Source organism: Lycium ferocissimum, chromosome 7, assembly GCF_029784015.1.
Source record: "Lycium ferocissimum isolate CSIRO_LF1 chromosome 7, AGI_CSIRO_Lferr_CH_V1, whole genome shotgun sequence".
Taxonomy (NCBI): domain Eukaryota; kingdom Viridiplantae; phylum Streptophyta; class Magnoliopsida; order Solanales; family Solanaceae; genus Lycium; species Lycium ferocissimum.
The window spans coordinates 57,605,289-57,625,702 of NC_081348.1; the positions used below are offsets into that span (position 1 = coordinate 57,605,289).

A 20,414-nucleotide genomic window follows, 5' to 3' on the forward strand; every position below is an offset into this window, starting at 1 on the left:
GATTCCATAACGTATAATGACTTTAATTTTCATAGGCGGACTCGGATTGGTTTGATGCACAATCCGTGGGCCCAGAGACTTTTCTATGTTTGGCTCTCTAACGATTTATTTTTGAAAGAACTTAAGGTGGCTATCATTCCGACCCCCGAGTATGATTACTTATTTATCCGTCGAGTTTGAAATGAAGATTTTTATGCATATGATTTTGATACGTAACTATGATTTCTAAAGCTCTATTTGATGTGTTCCCGAGTGATATGCGGAAGAAACTTGATTTGACTATTGTCTTGGTTTTAAATAATAGTTCGCTTTGATTATCCTATTGGGTTTGTAATGATGTCTCATATGCATGTGGTTACTCACGATTACCTCGTGCATTACTGTTATTACATCCTTCGCCGAGTCCCGGGCCGGTATGTTATCGTGCGCACTATGCTATATTCCGAAGTATGATGTGATATGATGTATGATGTGATACGGAGTATGATGTGTTCGGAGGTATACAATATTCCGAAATATGATGTGTTGTGGCGCCAAAGATGGAGTGGCGACCACGTTCTGTCCGCCGGGTCCCATTATGGACCGCGTGTGATATATGATGTGATATATGATATGATATGATGATATGATATATGATGATATGATGATTACGTTTCTGAGAGTCCCTCACTGGAGGGCCGGGACACGTTATATGATGTACATATGTATTTTGGAGTGTGATAAATTGGCATCAAACCCAATGGTGGGGCAAATCCAGTGGTGGGGCAAACCCAATGGTGGGGCAAACCCAATGATGAGGCAAAATTTCACATTGGTTTGGGCAAATCCCACATTGGTTTAGGCGAATCCCACATTGGTTTAGGCAAATCCCACATTGGTTTAGGCGAATCCCACATTGGTTTAGGCGAATCCCACATCGGTTAATGTCATCCCATATGGTAAGTTATGATATTATGATGTGTTACGGTATGAACATGATGATTATTCGCTTATGTCACTCAGTTCCATTATGGGCCGGATATGATACATGACGTTGATACGCATGATTTGTATTTCAGGAGTAAGCATTTTGGCATTCTGATTATTATATTTGTCTTCCACCTCGATGTAAGATTTGTGTTTTAGATGCAAGCATTTTGGTATTCTCGTTATTATGCCCACTTTACGTACTCGCTTTACTTCGGTTATGACCTCGTTTTACGTATGCCATGCTTTACATGCTCGATCTGTACGTATTCCGTCTTGACCCCTTTCTTCGGGGGCTGCGTTTCATGCCGCGGTATATACAGATGAGTAGAAGATGTTCCAGCGGGAATTGGCGAGCTCCATTTTCTCCGGAGTGCTGCCGAGTCGAATGTTAGAGTTGTGGTACTTTGGGTCATGTTAGAGACTTTGCAGACAGAGTCGAGTGTATGATATGTCAGTTTGTACGCGGCTATGTGGGCCGATATATCATTATGCATTAGGTTACAGATTTGTTTTGCAAGCGGCTATATAAGTCGATGTATTGTTGTGCATTATATTACAGATTTCATACGATTGCAGATTTTATTTGATTTGAAAAAGGATGAACAACATGTTTGTTTTCCGAAAAATTTTCATTATGTACTTATGTCATGATTTAAGGGCCAGCATGTTTATGAGTATTGCGAGAGTCAGCGGGTTCGCTCGGCCCTAAGTAAGGGTCAGAAACCCGCTCGGCCCTAAGTAAGGGTCAGGTGCCCATCATGCCCTATCGGAAATTAGGGTGTGACAACTACCTCACTTACTAAATATCCCAATGATATTTAAAATTGTCCTGAATCTGTGGTCTTAATACATCTCCCCTCTTTTTGCCTAGCTAGCTAGACTCATACCTCACAATTATTTAAAATTCTAATTTAAGGCTCATATGCTCCTAATTTCCCTCGGGCTATTCTGGTTTCTCATATTTTTCGTATGTCTGCATCTGTAGGACTTCTTAGCATATTTTCTAAGTCCTGATTATGAGTCTCTGGCAATAAAGACCTAATGAATGATCTCCACTCGAACACCTAGTCTTCTTTCCTTTTTTATTCATAAACCAACATTGCTCTTATTTTTCTGCCGCCAAGTGACCTTCACCACATCTATCTGAAAAAATCAAAGTAAACCTCCTTATAAGGATCACATCCGTCCTTTATATTGCTGCATGGTCTTTTATCACATACCTTTAAAAACCAATTTGAAGTTCTAATGGGAAATCCAAATAAAACCCTGTAATGCATTTCCCCCAAGGTTGGAAGAGTCCCCTTACTTTCCTGGTTCGATAAATACTATCATAACCTTTGAAACTTCCAATATCTAGAAAATTTTCATAACCACAAGTTGACACACGCGACTGCTTTTCATTCCTAGTCCCAGGGTTCCTAATGGTAGTAGGAATGGCTTAGTCGCAATTACCCATAAATACTTCAGTTATCGGTTTCTTTAAAATCCCCATTTTTCAACCATTAGATGATATCCCGTAATAATCATACATAACATAAGAAGTTTCAATAAGAAAACCCATATACCTGTAATTGGCCTGTCCTGATCCTGGTCTTGGGAACTGTGAAGTCAAATATCCCCCTCATCATCCTCACACCATCTACTCGTCTGACCATCCTCAGCTGCCTCATCATAATCCGAAGGATACGAATACTCTGGCAGCTCCTGATTGACTAAAGGCCAAGACTGAGGGCTAGATACCTCGGTAACACTTACGCTCGTGGCTGCTCTGACGTAATGCTATATCATAAGAGAAACTGGAGGGACCAAATTTGGTGCAGCCTTAGCAGCCTCCTGTTCCACTAGTGTCTCATACGAACCCTCAGACGGGTCTGTCTCATAGCTATCCTCTGACGCATCCTCCTCCATAGAAGTCACAGGCTCTGAGGGAGTCGTCTCAATCATCTCCTCAGAAGGATCTGACTCAATGGAGTAACTAAGACTCCTCCTAATCTGTCTTTGTATCCGCGGTCCGGAGGCCTTCCTTGCACCCCCACTATCAGAAACCGTCCTCTTCATCTGTATCAATCTGCACTTATCTAACAGAAAAAAAGGGTCAAGAACGATCTTTCCTAGACTCTGGCTCTATTGCACGAGGGAGTGGAGCCCTTCCATGCTCTTCTGCCACTGGAGGAATAGAGATAGCATGCGAGGGAGTAGCACTCTGAGCCTTGCTATGTCCTAACTCAGCCGCGGGTTCTCGGCTAGTACCTTCTCCCGGCGCCCGGTTGCGTCCCGATTTTTTCTTTCTCGGAGGCATCGGCAAAATTGAATAGGGAAAAATTAAATAGTTGCATTCTTAATTTGGCTCTATCGCACGATCTAAGATGAGAAAGAAGGGTTAATCATTCCTAAATGCCCTGCAGCCCCTTGTTTATAAGCGTGACGCGCTTCACACCCATAAACAAGACTCAACCGGATACGGCTCGTAGACACACCCTAGGACGAACTGCTCTGATACCACTTTTGTCATGACCCAACCAGAGGGCCATGACGGGTACCCGGACCTAACCTACCGAGCACCTCTTGACATACAACTCATAACCAAATCTGGGTGGACCACAAAGATAACTCATAAATATCATAATCTATAAGGGCATGAGTCCACAAGTTAAATGCACATCTATATGATCAGTATCAACTATGCCCATACGCGCAAGCCGACAAGGCTGCCAAAATAATATACAAAAATATGAACCGATGAGGTTACAGAACATCTAACTATATACATCTATCTACGAGCCTCTACATGGAGTGCATAAAATTATAAGGACGGGACAGGACCCCGCCATGCACATATATACACAAAAGAATAGTACCGGCTAAACTCTAGCTCTAGAACAAATGGAGCGCTCGTGTAATGTCGCTGATGAAGCAGCATATATAGGGGTCTGGCCCGTCTCCCTGTCTACCTGCCGGCATGAACGCAGTGTCCATAACAAAAGGACGTCAGTATGAATAATGTACTGAGTATGTAAGGCATGAATAATAACATAATAAAAGTATGAAAGAAGTATGAGATAGGAGAAATAACTTGTACATCTGTTTGCCTCTTAAGGCGGATATCATGCATGTTTAGCTTTTTTTTTTAAACATTTTCATAAATACATACTATAAATGTTAGTGCTGGGGAACGCGCAGCCCGATCGATATATCATATCATCCCGTGGCCGGGGCATCTCGCGTCCAGAGTAACATCATAATCTGCCCACTACAGTGGTGTGCACATCTACGTTCCTGCCCGGCCGACTATAGCGCAACGCGGTGTGAGAAAAAAAAAATATATATATATATATATAAAGCATGCATGAGAGCCCAATTGAAAGCTATAACTCTATCGGAGTGGCGTACGGTCGGTAAACCTCCGATTTCTTTTATGGAATCATCATCATCGCTATATCTCACCTTGAAAGAACAATTATCGTAAGGTGAGATCAACAATAATGAATAAAACCAATAATCATGGAACAAGCTCAATAATATCATGGGAACATCAAAAAATGTAAGCTTTGGTATCTCTAGAAATGAACTCATCATCATCATGAAGGACATTTAACAATGATATCATAAAAACCTTGAGAATCATGAGCTTCTAGTATTCTTTAGGAATAAGGATATTATGGATATTGTGTGTAGGTTCACAACAAGGAATCATGCCTTAAGAAAGAAAAGGTTAGCCTTAAAATACCTTGTCTCCTTAATATACGGATCCCACGAGTCCTCGTACACTCTATGAATGATTATCTACAGTAAACGAAGTATTCATATCAACGATGGGTTCATAACTTATAAGGGAACTCATTTAGATATTTTGTCAAACATCTTATGTGCATAAGATTCATGTAACTTGTTTTACTTGATCCTATACATATTTTGGCACCACAACCTCCCCACTAGCTCTTTTCCATCTTCACAACTCACTTGACACTCCAACATCTTCATACTACAACTCTATTTGTATAACCAGCCCAACAACATCACAACTGTATCAAGTCTAGAACAATTCATGACTCAAACATAGCTAAGAACAAGTTCTAGCACAATTAAACTTTACTTTCACTTGTTCTCCTTCCCATAACTTGTATAAAGGCCAAATAATACTATAAACATGAAGATGGAATGATAATCTTACCTTCAATCACAAGGATCACTCTAAATTTGAAATTTCTTCACCTCCAAAAAGTCTCCAAATTCAGCACCATAGGGGGGAAAACAATCTAATGATGATTATGGAATTCTTTATGTTAAAATCACTTAGTTTGCCCTTGATTTTGGTCTTAGATCATATGAGGACTTGTAGAGAGAGTGCTGGAAGTTTCTAGGTCCAGAAATGGTGAAATAATGAGTGAGGGTCGAATTGGGTCTATTTATAGTAAGTCTAGAAAATTCTGGATCGACACAACCTGCAGCGAGGTTTGCGCCGTTGCATAGTGTGCTCTGAGAGCCGCATGTCATGTCGCAGACCTTGCAAAATCATCAAAATTTTCGATCACACTATGCTGCACACTCTGCGTGTCTCACAGAGTGTGCTCTGAGAGCCACATATTGCGCCATAATGTGACACTTTGTCGAACTTTCGCTGAAACTTAACTCCGATGATCCGACAAGTCTTAGACCTTCCTGAAGCTTACTAAACATGATTTTACTATCTTATATACCCAAGATGGACATGTCTTATCTATCCTCATGACCTCGAAAAATTAGTCACCTTCCCAAGACTAGGACAACTAGTACTCGACGAAACTCAACGTACAAAAATGTGAGGTGTAACAAATGTGTGATTAATGTGATTATTTGCTAAAATTGTTTTCTTTCTTACAAAATTGACATGCTAATCATAAAACTCCACTTTTTGGCAAAAATATCCTTGAAAGAAAAAGATTTGGTTTTAAAATAGTATAAGGGGTTCAACTCACTTCATTTCCGGACCAACACACTTAAGATTTCTCTCAAGTAGAGTTACTACTGATTTGGTCCAAATATTATGATTTTAGTCCTTTTATGTATATGGGAAAATAAATGGAGTATATCTCCTTTATAAGAATAGTATGGGCAAGTATAAAATGGAAAATAGAGTTTATTTATTCATCTGAATCTATTTGAAGCTCAATTGATCAACCATATTCCACATCAAAGCCATCTTATTCCCAAACTAAAGTTTAAGTAGCCGTTTGGCCATAGATACCAAAAACAAATTCATTTTTTTTTGGAATTTTTGAAGTTGGAGTTGGAGGAGTTGTGTTTGGCCATAGTTTTTGGTAAAAAAAAAATTCGGAAAAAAGTGAATAATTTTTATGGCCAAATGACACCTAAGTGTATTTCCTTTTATAGGTTTTGGCTTTTGGCCCAAAAGACTTGAAAACACTTTAAGCTTTTATCAAATTTTTGAAAGTCCACTTATACTTATGCCTTTTTTTTTTTTTTTTTGAAATTCTGTTTTTGTCCCAAATTAACAAAGGGTAAAGTACGTATTTACATATTAAGGAGAACTATTTACAAAACTTGACGATAGTTTTCTATTTACAAAACACAACATTACAAATCCTATACAAAACATACTATTAAAAAAATTATTTTTCTAAAAAATATTTTATTTTATTTTTTACAAACAACTATTTTTTATTTTTTTAAAAAAATTATTTTTCAAAAATTTATGCATGAAAGTTGTATGAAATGTGTATATCTCTTAAAGTTCCTCAAAATTTAGTGTATGAAAATGGTATGAAAAATGTATGAAATGTGTATATCTCGTTCAACGCTTAAAAAATCCGCTCAAATTATGTGTATGAAAAAGGGTATGAAATTTGTATCTCGCTCAAGGCTTAGAATTTCATTCACATTTTAGGGTATAAAGTACATGTTAGACTTCTGTAAAACTAATACAATTACAACAACATTGTATACAACTTTGATACAACATTCAAGACTTAAAATAACTGCTCAAATTTTTATGTATGAAATGTGTATATCTTGCTCAAGGCTTAAAAAGTTCACTCAAATTTTGTGTATGAAAAACGTATAAAATGTGTATATCTCGATCAAGGCTTAAATATTACGCTCAAAATTTTATGTATGAGAATGGTATGAAATGTTTATATCTCGCTCAAGATGTAGAATTTCATTCACATTTTTCGTAGATAAAGTTCATATTAGGTTTATGAAAAATTAATACAACTACAACAACATTGTAACAACTTTCATATAATAGTCAAAATACTCCCCAACGTTTGACCAAAATGCCAACTACACACCGAACCTTTGCTTTGGTCCTATTACCCCCTTGGACAATTTTTTTCAATATTAAAATGCCCCTTTTTTTGCGTGTGGCGATCAATATATGACAACCTCAAATTATTTACGAGTCTTGTCCACACGCGCGCAGCCCACGTGCCACATCTTTAATTTCCCTCATTTTTTATTAATTTCCCCCCTTCCTCCATCCATTTACTCTTCTTCAAAAAAAAAAAATCTCTCAATTTTCCACTCCATTTTCAGTATGAGGATCCAAAAACCCATACCCAATTCTTCTTCATCTTCATCAACATCATCATCATCATCATCTTCATTAGGAGTTGAAAAAAAAAAAATCACACCAACTTCCTCAAATTTGATCCAAAAAAACCCAAATGTGAAAGAAAGCTTCCTAATACCAAGTAGAACAAAGTTCATCCATTAATTTGATCAAACAATTAAGAATTTAAAGAAACCCACTTGGTGTTCTTCATAGTTTTCTCAAATTCCTAACAATGGAGTTTAATTTTCTCCCCAAATCAACTCAAAGAATTAGTGCTTAGCTTAAACAACTCCAACCAAGCAACAAGTAGCAACTCCAAACAAGCAACTTTCAATCAGATTTTCTTTAACAAGATTAGATTTTCAACCTTTTTTTTTTTTTCCAGATTTTCGGTTTTTTTTTTTCAGATTTTTTTTTTTTGAATTTGATTTGGGAAAAAAATTCAAATGTGAAAGGAAGCTTCCTAACACCAAGTAGAACAAATTTCATCCATTAATTTGATCAAACAATCAAGAATACATAAAGTTACGGGTTCGAACCCCCGCTCAAGCATAAAATAAAAAAATAATTTCGCAAGGCGGAGGCCGGGAGAGTATGCGGATCCGACATACAATCTTTAAGGAAAAGCTAAAGTTATGCCGGATCCGGGCATAACTAAAAATGCCCCCATAAGGCGGGGAATTTTTCCTAAGACATAGTTTAGTTATGCCTTATGGGGCGAATTTTAGTTAAGGCATAACAAAATTATGCCCCGTAAGGCAAGAACTTTTCCTTAATGCATAGACTTTGCCTTATAAGGCAAAGTTTAAGTTATGCCTTAAGAAAAACTTTCGCATTATGGGCATACTTTTAGTTATGTCTTTGGGGCATACTTTTTAGTTAAGGCATAACTAAAAGTTTACCTTGAAAAGTAAATATATATATATATATATATATATATATATATATATATATATATATATATATAAGCCCCCGCCCGGCCGGAACTTTTATTAAACACAAAAAGTACGCCCCTCGTGTTTTAGTTGTGTTCACTTTCCCTCGAAGCATATATATATTTTTTTTAACTTTTCAGAAACTTTTAGTAATGCCTTAGTTAAAAGTGTGTCCCATAAAACATAACTAAAAGTATGCCCATAAGGCGTAAGTTTTCCTTAAGGTATAACAAAAGTTTGCCTTATAAGGCAAAATTTAATGGGCAAACTTTTATCATTAACCGGCATAACTTTGTGAAGGAATTATCAAAGTTATGGGACCCCGATCTTATGCCAAGTACGCCCATAAGGCATAAGTATCTTGGGTCAGATAACTTTGGTAATTCCTTCGCAAGTGTATGCCGTTGGGGCATAGCGAAATTTAACTCTGCCTTGCGAATTTTTTTCAAATTTTTGACTGCGTGTGGGTTCGAACCGGGAACCTATGGGTTTTAGCCGAAGGGCAAAATTTAAAGATTTCAAATATGAGGGGCAAAATTTAAAGACCACCCCAAACGAAGGGCAATTCGCCAATTGCCCTTTAAAGAAACCCACGGTGTTCTTCATAGCTTTCTCCAAATTCCTAACAATGGAGTTTAGTTTTCTCCCTAAATCAAAGAATTAGTGCTTAAACAACTCCACCAAGCAACAAGTAGCAACTCCAAACAAGCAACTTTCAATCAGATTTTCTTTAACAAGATTAGATTTTCAACCTTTTTTTTTTTTTTCCATTTTCGTTTTTTTTTTTCTTTAGATTTTTTTTTTTTTTTGTGAATTTGATTTGGGAAAACAGTGATTATAAGAATAATCACTATCTTAGCTCTAAATTTATAATGGGTATTATTTTGACCAAAAAAATGGAGATGGGTGTTAAATAGGGTGAAGAAGAAGATGAAGTAGCCTAAAAATGGAGGAATTTAAATTTATCTATGTGGCATCTATGTGGCGGTCCAGGTTGACATTTTAAAACACATCGGATGCTTTTTTTAAAGGCTATAACGCGCCATTTGGCGGTGTAGTCACGCTCTTGTCCACAATCAAAAAAAAGGGGCATTTTAATACTGAAAAAAATTATCCAGGGGGGTAATAGGTCCAACGCAAAGGTTAGGTGTGTAGTTGGCATTTTGGTCAAACGTTGGGGGGTATTTTGACTATTATTGAAGGCTTAAAGTTTTCACTCACAATTTTGTGTATGAAAACTATATTAAAAATTTCGCTCACACATACACATTTCATACACAAAAATTTGAGGTAATTTTTTAACCCTTTTAGCAAAAAAAAAAAATTAAGTTTTAAATTTTTTTTTTAAAAAAAAGTTTAAAATATTTTTAAAAAATTAAAAACAATTTTTTGAAAAAAATAATATAAAAATCCATCATATTTCATAAAATATCATTATATTTTGTAAATAAAAAAAACTATTTATATATTTTATAATAAAGAGTCTTAAATAATTACCTTATGTCATTTTCCATAATTAGAACACTTGATTGTCACCTTTAATTAAATTTTCTATGTAAATATTGCAACTTCAACATTTACCAAGCTCTTCTCTCCTAAGGGCTAAAGTAATGTATATATTGAATTGATAAATTTGTTAAACCCCTTCGAAACACAACACAGAAACCCAAAAAATGAACCCCCAACAGCAGCCATACCACCAGCCTGCTACTCTTGAAGAAGTGCGTACTCTTTGGATTGGTGATTTGCCATATTGGGCTGATGAATCTTATCTCCATAGCTGGTTTGCTACCACTGCTGAGGTCTCTCTTTTCTTTTTTCTTTTTGCCCTAAAAATTTAACTATACGCTTCTTGTTTTCATTTATTATGATTTTAGGCTGAATATGTTTATTTGGGTATCTTGCTTTTTGCTGAAGTAGTCAAATAGCCAATTCTTGGGACTGGTTAATCAGTAGTTAATGTGTTCCTTTGAATTCTTCTCTAGGAAAATAAGTGAGTTTCTTACTTATTTTCTTGTTCAGTACAAAGCATTTGTATATAATCTTTATTTTCTATGTGAGGTGGGGGTGGGGGTGGGGGTGGGGTTGGGAGTGGGCGTAGGGGTGTGGCCGGTGGCGGAGCCAGGATTCTCATTAAGATGTTCAAAAATATGAAAAAGTGAATAGACGAAGAAGCCAAAGGGTTTCAACATCTACTATATATATAATATTTTTTTTTTTTTAACTTTGTATATGCAGTGCAGTTTTCCGCCAAAGGGTGGACCCCTCAACCCTACCTAGCTCCTCCCCTAGGTGTGTGGTGGTGGGAATGGCGGCTACGGGGTGGGGGTGAAGATGAGGTGTGTTTGAGGAATCCATACGAAATGCCACTTGTGGTACTTGTTTTCCCTACTTCCACTTTGGAAGTCATTTCTAGACTTGTTTTCCTAGAGAAAATGTTTTCAGAAAATTTTGACCAGCCGAACCTAGGAAAATAGGAAATTTCCTCCATACCGAACACACCCTTATTCTGATTTTTTGGTTGAATATGTATATTTGGGTATCTTGAGTTTTGCTAAAGTAGTCAAGATTTTTATTTGGTAAGTTCAAATAGCTAAGTCTTGTGGTTGGTTAATGAATAGTTATGTGTTTCTTTGAATTCTTGAAGAAACTTAAAACTGTAATAATGGTGAAATTTGTGGCGATTCTGCTCTATTTTTATTTATGTCGTTCTAGCAAGTGTTAGTGGAGACTAGGATATTAGAAAAGGGAAAAAAATTGTGGCTAGACTATTTAAGAAAATGAAATGAGGGAAGTATTGTTTGCTTTTGTTACAACGAGTGTAGTAAGGCATTGAGTCCTCCTTCCATGCTATGCTCCTTATTGCGATGTTTAGAGATTAAAAGGTTGGTTGGTGTAAAAAGGTGGTCTTTGTTTTGTGCACTTGGAAAGAACATGAGTGGAAATTTTGAGAAGGATGAACTCTTCTCGTACAAGTTGGTGCTTTTCTTGAGAAGCTGGTGAAATGTAGAACACTATGTGGCGGGATTAAAACTTTGGAATATGATTGTTAACATGAGAACTATCCCATGATTGAGAACTGCTCCCTTCTGAGTAACTAAGGGCGCGATTGGTGTGCTTCATAGGGTTTGTGTGATTGAACTTCAAAGAAGTATGTGCTATTTCAGATAAGGTGGAAATTAAGGTGAGGCTGAAGTGCTTGCTTCTTCATGGTATGTAGCCTAGCAACAGAGAAAGAGGGGTAAAGTAGAAAGAAAACATCACCTTGATGTAAGGAAATTTTCTGGTGTAATGGTATAAGTGGTTCTAAGAGAAGATAGTGTGTATAGCCGAAAGAACAATTCCTGCATTATTAGAATCTTCTTATTAGAAATGCTGAAAGATGTCTCTAATCTGACCTATCCAAGAGTTCCGACAACTAAGCTATCAGTTTTTCAGTTGTTAAAAAGCAGTGAATAGCTCCGCTTGGTTATGTTGAGGTGTATCAAGGAGCTTTTGACACGTTGGTAGGGAAGAAGCATGAGAAAGGAGGATACATAAAATCTTTCTCCCGCACTGTCTCATGGATCATTTTTAAGGCAAGGAACATAAGGGCTTCATAAGGAGTTGAGAATGCATTTTCACAAATGGAAATATGTACTGCTGCTTTGTATATTTCTCAATTATAAATGGTTGGATGACCTTCGCTGAGAAGAACACATTTTTATAGCTAGACCATTTTTACACTGGGGTTTTCCTATTTATTGTTGTAGATGTAGGTTAGGTTAAATTTAGCCTCATGTATGGTAGGATAAATGGGCCAGGCCGATAATTTTGCTTCCATCAAGTACTTGTTATCCCTCGCCCATACATGTATCTGGTAACTCTACCTATCAAGGTTTAGGAAGACTAATATGTTGTTTCTGCTGGAAATTGAACCTTGATCTCCTATGATTTGCTTCCCACTTCATTGACCACTAGGCCATACCATTGAGTGCGTCACAAGTATTTCTTACTTGGGAAAAGGTCCGAATTTGCCAATGAACTATGCGAAAATGGTCTACATATGACTAATGGAAAACTAATTGAACTAATTAGAATTTTCCACGTGTCAGACATGGCTTAAATTAAACCCAACCCGCATCACCTCTCCAATATTTCCAAAGCCATCTTCTTCACCACAGACACGACCAAAGACCACCAGTGCATCTCCACCTTCTCAACTACAGCGAACACCCCATCCTCCACTTCCACCCACTCACCCGCAAGGGACTTCCTAAAAAATAACCACCTCCAACCATGCCATCTCCACCATCGTGCTGCCTAAACAACCACCACAGAAACACCATCACAACCTGGATTCTCCATTTTCCCAGCCTGAAGCACTAGTCTCCAATCCATAAAAATCCATCAATAGCCAGAAAATTCCCCCTCTGTCATCTTAATTTGAAATCTCCATAACAGTTTCTCATTTGTTTCTGGTCTTAGAACATAAATCAACTCGCAGTTGCAAATAATGGGGTCATCTCTAGTTTCCAGCAGAGTAAGAGGTGACAAATGTTCTGAGTCACCAAAAGAATTGACTTTGGCTGTCCAAGAACTGGAATAGACTGAAGCTTGTAGGATGTAGATGGTGGGTTTTTACATTCTAGAAATTTTCCCTTTTGTGTTCTGTTGTTTTGCTTGAATTGATGGCATTGATACATTTGAAAAATCTCCATCAGATTTAAGCTTCTGCTGTGCATTATGTTGAAAGGGAGATGGTGGTCAGGGGGACTGGAGAAGAAAATATCCAAATCTAAGAAAAATCTATGATCTGGGAATTGAAGATTTAAGAATTCCCGAGATGGGTTTGAATCTTTTTCCGAGAATTTTGTTTTGGAAATAAAAAAAGAAGTAGAATTGGATGGTGTTGGGCATCTAGGAAAAACTGAATCTCGTTGTGTTTGTTCGATCTTTTTCTTTTCTACTCTCTTTTTTCTTTTTAACGAGATCTTCTTAAAGTCTAACTGTGAAGGATGAAGGAGGTGGAAAATGGTGTGTTGCAGCGGTGGTCTTGTGTGTTACAATGGTAGATATAAGGCGTTTGTCAAAAGTTGTGAAAGAATTTTAAGGGGTTTTCATGGCTGAATTTGGAGGAAGGCTGGCTGGCGGAGCTAAGGTGGTGCTTATAGTGGCATGGTGTTTCAATGGAGGAAAGAGATGAAGAAGGTTGGAGAGATGAGTTGGACACGTGGCAAATTTTGGTGTGAATCAGTCCAGTTAGAGACTAATTAGTTCAATTAGTTTTCCGTTAGTCAGTAAGGGCAAAATTAAGCCACTCTATGACGGCATGGGTAGTTTTGACCCCACTGTTGACGGAGGGCGTATGTAGACCATTTCACATAATTTAGGGCGGACTTTTTCCTTTGTGACTTTGGAGTCCGACATTGGAAAATGCTGGTTCACTTTCTTAAAAGGAAAAGTTACAACTAATTATTGTAGTTAAAACTTTGACTAGTCCATCTTTTGCTCTCCTTAACATCAAATGCTTAAGCTTGTTTTAGGTAATGTGTAGTGAGACTCCACATTACTGTCACAAGCTTCTCCTTTCTTTGGCAAACATGTGTACTGTTACTTTGATTCAAATATAGAGTTCATCATACTACTATAATGAAAAGGTTCAATTATAATCTTATGCTTATTCAATCTAATGTTGTGTTAATGACCAATTTGGTCTATCCAGGTGCTTTCAATAAAAGTTATCCGCAACAAAACCACTGGCCAACCAGAGGGCTATGGGTTTGTGGAGTTTTCTTCCCATGCAGTTGCTGAGCGGATTTTGCAGTCGTATAATGGAACTCAAATACCGGGGACAGAGCTAACTTTTAGGTTAAATTGGGCATCATTTGGGATTGGTGAGCGTCGTGATGCTGGGCCAGAGCATTCTATATTTGTTGGAGATCTAGCACCTGATGTAACAGATTATCTACTACAAGAGACTTTTCGTACTCACTACCCGTCCGTTAGAGGAGCGAAGGTTGTTACTGATCCGAATACTGGCCGTTCAAAGGGGTATGGTTTTGTTAAATTTGCTGATGAGACAGAACAGAACCGTGCCATGACTGAAATGAATGGGATGTATTGCTCAACTAGGCCGATGCGCATTAGTGCAGCAACACCAAAAAAGTCAAACACTATCCAACCACAATATGCAGTAGCAAAAGGTAATTCATAACTGTATTTTCTAGTGAGTAATAAGTTTTATTAATATTTAAATCCAGCAATAAGGAAGTGCTGTATGATTACGGAAATGACCTTACATATATATACACACACACACAAACACAAGCATAAAATGTTATTATTGCTTAGGGAAGGGGATAGTGCATACTGGAATTATCCCTCACCAACTGGCTAAGTATGAGGTCTCGCAAGTCACACCAACCTCGAGTCCCAGTGACTTTGTAATATGAGAATATAGTTCTTTTTTTTATAATCGAGAAAGCACTGAGGGCTAATGGTGCACGGTTTACATTCCATAACTTAAACCCGTAACTTGATGCCTGATGCTTCTAATGATAACAATGAAATGATAACAATTATTTCATCAAAAAAAAAAAAAAAAAAAAAAAAGGCTTAAACCCGTAAAATTCTAAGAACTACTAAGTTTTCAGATCAAACAACATAGTAAGTAAACAAGCATTTGTATTTTTGTAGTGTAACACTTCAGCATCGCCTCAAACATCTTTGGTTCCTTTCTCCTAACAATAACACATAAAATACTTGCTGGAACAGTTACCCATATCTCTTTCACTTTTTTTGCTGATGCATCTTCGATAACTTGATAGAACAATAATTTTCTAGAAAGGATATCAGATGTATTGGTGGACACTCAAGTCATTGCTTGGAAGATTTGCGTAGCTTATAAATGCATTGATCTTTTGAATTTCTTTTATGTTCCTCAGCACACTAAACACTGAAATTTTGTTTTGATGCAGCAGTATATCCGCCTGCCGTCGTTTATCCTCCGATAGTGCAGACTATTCCTGTAGATAATGACTTGACTAATACAACAGTAAGTTAGTAACTTGGAGTGTGTCCCTCGTATTTCAACTTCTCTTCTGACAGTTTTTGCTGAACTGCAGGTTTATGTTGGTAATCTGGACCCTAACTTAACTGAGGAGGAACTGAGACAAGTATTTTTGCAGTTTGGAGAAATTGTTTATGTCAAGATCCCTGCTTCCAAGGGCTGTGGTTTTGTGCAGTTTGCTGCCAGGTATCTGTCTTCATGGAACTTTTACTTTTATTATACCAAATAAGTGTATTGGTCTGCCAAAGTTGATGTAATAGTTACCTGTAACAGTTGATTGTACTTCTGCGTTAAGATAACTTTTCCAGTCACTTGAAGGAGTTAAAAATCAATGAGCAAATGTGTGAGAGATTACTAATATGACAAAATCATGGAATGTTGATCTTTTACTTATTCATAGCATTTATTTATGAGTGTTCATGTTTTGTCCCTTCATATTCATTATACAGGTCATCTGCTGAAGAAGCAATCCAGAGAATGCAGGGTGCTGTGGTTGGTCAACAAGTTGTTCGTGTTTCTTGGGGTAGGAGTCCGACAGCTAAGCAGGTGAAAATTATCCTGTAGATTTTCATTGTTAGCTTTATTCTTTGGGATCTTAGGAAGATTTTACTCGTATCATGGAATTTGTTGCAAACTTGCAGGAGTCTGATAGCTATACAGGTGAAAATATTCCTGTAGATTTTTATTGTTAGCAACAAAGTTTAGTCTTTAGGATTTTAGAAAGGTGTCACAAAGATATTTTGAAGGAAGAAGTAGTTCTATCCAGAAAATTAAGATGAACCGCCTTTGTACTTTTCATTTTTGGTGTGAAGGAGGAGCTCTTAAAAGATATAGTTTCCCTGTTAGACACGATTGGGTCCCTATAAGAAGAACAAGGATGTATACTTTTGCTTATTTTGAACTTGTAAATATGACTTCCAGCATAGCCTTTGTGCTGAAGATTTATAATATTGTTACCTTTCTCAAAACAAACAAAAAAATGGTTATCCATGTCATGAAATTGTTTTAATGTTGGTGGACAAGTCCATCAAGAAGATCTGGCAGATGATTCCAGCATGTATTTTTTGGTGCATATGGACAGAAAGGAACAAAAGATGTTTTGATGGGATCTCAGCTCCTAACTGCTCTCTTAGGCCCAAGTGTTTGATGAATCTTTTTAGTTGGAGCAATCTTTCCCCTGTAAATGATGTCATTCCCCTTTTAGATTTTATCAGCTCACTCTCAGTGGCTTAGCAGCCTTGAGTTTTTGCTTCTGGTTCTTAACTCCCAGCTCATACTAGTTTTTTTGCAGTATTTGGAGTTATAACCATATGATTTGTAATCATTCACGTATCTTCTTGATGCTTTTTTAATGCAACAACTTACTTCAACAAAAAAAAAAGAAATTGTTTTAATGTTGGTAAGAATCTTCATTCACAAGTCTCATTAGGGAATAGTCCAATCTTTTCCAGCACCGGTGCAATACGAAAGAGTCCTTTAGATGCCATTTAAAACAAAATTGAGAAGTCTTTTAGGTAATGGACATCTAGTTAAATATAGAAGCTTGTTGCAACAAAATTTGTTGTTAGGCTTTGAAAAAGCAATCCATTTAAGATGAGCGGTAAAAAATTACCACAAACATTATAAAATCTCGTGTTCTATATATGGATCTATTCTTTATAGACATTAGTGTTATGCGTGTACATCAAGAAGCAAACTATTTTTCAGCATGCTGGTATTAACTGTAGATCTGAATTGCTTATATTCCACAAGTTATTGACTGTCTAACATCTGATAAATATGGTGCTATCTTGTAGGACTCTGGTCTATGGGGTCAGCCTGCTGATCCGAGTCAATGGAGTGCTTATTATGGCTATGGACAAGGTTATGATGCCTATGCTTATGGAGCCACCCAGGATCCTTCACAATATGCATATGGTGCATATGCTGGTTATGCGCAATACCCTCAACAGGCAAGATTTTACTTATTTTTCTCGTTCAGGCCATTTCCTTTTTGTTGATTATGATGAGAAGCTGAATGATTAAGCTACTTCATGAACTTATCTGCCAACATTTTTTGCATTCTGGAATAGCTGATAAGACGATTGCACTCGGTAAAATCGTCGTAATTCTCTTGGTCATAACTTTTAAGCATCATATTAATATCTTTCATAGTCTGTCACTCTTCCTAGCTGTGTCAGGCAATTCCAGAATATTGCTTCCCTTTTGTATAGGTTTCCTCATTTTGCTGAACAGACTGCTAATAATTAGCCGGAAGGAAGGTAGCTCAGTTGATAGGGCTCCTTGTTATACACAAGACAAATTTTTCAAGGTTGTTCAGCATAGAATCAGAAAAATTTAATTTTATTGAGGAACCCATGTCTTACGCCAATGCTTATAATGCTTTGTTTACAATTTTCATGGATCTCTTCAGCGTAGAATCAGGAAAATGTGATTTTATTTAGAAATCCATGTCTTACGCCATTACTTCAAATGCTTTGTCTAAAGTATTTAGGGAAGCTTTGCAACTTTTTCTAATATCTCATCGTCTTCATAACTTCTACTCTGGCCTGGTTCTTGATTTTTTTTCCGGTTTTGACTTCTTTTTAAGTTTTTTTAGTTCTGAATGGTATGGCTGGTCTATCTTACACTAGTTCCCTGAAGTTTGATGTCTTTTCATTACCAAACATTATGTAGTTGACGATAACTCATTGGTGTATGAGCAGGCTGTCCATGTGATGACTACACTGTGAACTTTGTTTTCCTTTCTTAATAACCTGTTTCTGGAAATGTTATTTGTCTCCTCTTTTAACTGGGTCATATTTGAATGAAGAACGTTTTGTAGTATGTATTATTTATCTTCTGACGGTACGTAGTCAATCCTTTTGGTGTAGGCTGAAGGTGCTCAGGATTTGTCTACAATGACTGGCGCTCCTCCAGTAATTGAACAAAGAGAAGAGCAGCGTGATCCTTTGGCTATGCCAGACGTTGACCGGTAAACATTGCATTTGCAGCTTCTTGTGTACTTTAATCTCTTTAGGTGCTTTGTTAGACTTAAAGCAGCTGTTGCTCGTGAAGAAAAGCTTACTCGCTGCCCTCCCACCTGCTTTTTACACTCAAAAGGTTTCCGACCTAATGATAATTGTTTCTTACCACAGGCTAAATAATGCTTACCTTGCTGTCCATGCAAGCACAATCTTGGGCCGGCCATTGTGGCAGAGGACTTCATCGTTTTCACAAGTATAGACTTCACCATTACAGAGATACTGTACCTGTTTGGATTGAGTTCTCCAGTGTATGTTTATTGGTAACAAAGACTTGCCCAGCCTTCAAACTGCACGCTGCATCTCAGTCTAACATGCTTAATGCTACTTTCTGGGTTCTCGCTCGAAATTTTCCTTTATTGGTTTCATCTTATTTCCAGTGTAAGTATAGCCTTAGTTTTCTCAGGGAGTTAGGTGTCTTGCAGTTACTTATTAGCTACACTTTGTATGTTTTCTGTACTACTTTTCTCAAGAACCAAGAGATAACTATCTATATTTGTGTGTGTATTTTCATGTTGGAGACATGGTGGAAGAATGTATTTTCATGTTGGATTTTTTTAGTTCAAAGGTCAGCATTATGGTGCGAGGTCAGACAATAACCTTAACTTGTATATTACAACAACAACAACATTCCCAGTGTAATCCCACAAGCGGGGTTTGGGGAGGGTAGTGTACGCAGACCAGGAGTTAGGAAGGTTGTTTTACGAAAGACCATCGGTAACCTTAACTTGTATAGTAAAATCCAAAAGGCAAATATATGCGAGATCGGGGTTATATTTCTTCCCACATCATCTGAAGCAAAAAAGAGATGAACATATGTCGTTTTGTCCTATGATACATGTATGAGGGTAGTTGATCAATTACAATGGATAGTGAGTACCCCAAACCAAAAGTATTATACGTAAAAATATTCATCCTTGGTCTGATTTTAAAGTTGATAAGTTGGTCTCCGTTCAACTTCATGGAGGTTTTTGCTTCCTCACGGAAAGTAATTAGTCCCCGTGAAGAGTAGCGACTCCATAGGACTCTTCTTAAACTATGGACGAAGGAGTAGTTTCCTTCATTCTTAATCTTCCAAATCTGATTTAGACTTGGCGCATTTGCCAAGGTGGAGAGTTGGTATTATTAATAGCATTCAAAACCACTTGTAAGTATGATTCTACAATCACCTCATTGACATCCCTTTTAATGGCATTCCCTTTTAATGAGAGTTTCGTCGAATCCATGAGGTCCGGAATGGACTAAGTCGACTAGTATGTTACGTCCTAAGGGGTTTGGGTGTTTTGGACTTTGGGTTGGAAACTAATTAAGTTTGAAGTTTAGAGTTGATCATGGTCAACATCGGGTCAAAATGACATTGTTTCGATGTTTTGAGGATGCGAAATGCATATTTGGTTTGTGTCCGGGAGGTTTCGAATGAGTTTCGGGTGTTGAAACGAAGTTTGGACTGAATTTCGGACTGCTGGTTTCTAGTGCCAGGCACCCTTCTTTGCAATCGCGAGAAGGGTGTTGCAATCGCGTAGCACGGCGGGGTGGTCTATCGCGACCGTGATTGTGGGCTTCGCGCTCATGATGTTTTCACTGTAGCCCACTAAATTTGTACCCCAACTTCAAAAATATTTTCCCATTTCATATTTCAAGTTCTAGAGCTCTAAATTGGGAGATTCCAAAGGCAATGGACTCGTTTTAGCTCCGGGGTGGGGGGTGAGAGGGGGAGGTAAGATTTTAACTTTTATTTTGATGTTTCCTCTTAAATTCTTCCATTAATTAGCATCCTAATCCATGATTTTGGGTGGGAAATTAGGGATTTTAGCCCAAGAGTAGAAATTATGAATTTCTTTGATTTCGAGGTCGACTTATGGATGGTTTTAGCTCATTTTTTT

General features: G+C 37.4%; 1 protein-coding gene across 2 annotated transcripts; it reads left to right on the top strand.

Moving 5' to 3' along the window:
• Positions 1–10,048: 10,048 nt before the first annotated feature.
• LOC132065749 (polyadenylate-binding protein RBP47B') lies at positions 10,049–19,098 on the top strand. 2 transcript variants are annotated; one of them, XM_059459274.1, is made up of 8 exons: positions 10,049–10,259; positions 14,162–14,642; positions 15,417–15,493; positions 15,564–15,694; positions 15,958–16,054; positions 17,305–17,460; positions 18,382–18,482; positions 18,646–19,098. In XM_059459274.1, exons 1-8 carry the CDS (start codon positions 10,131–10,133, stop codon positions 18,731–18,733), a joined length of 1,260 nt encoding a protein of 419 aa, XP_059315257.1. In that variant the 5' UTR covers positions 10,049–10,130; the 3' UTR covers positions 18,734–19,098. The 2 variants fall into 2 exon arrangements, with proteins under 2 accessions (XP_059315257.1, XP_059315258.1); XM_059459275.1 differs by having other exon boundaries at positions 15,420–15,493.
• Positions 19,099–20,414: the final 1,316 nt, after the last annotated feature.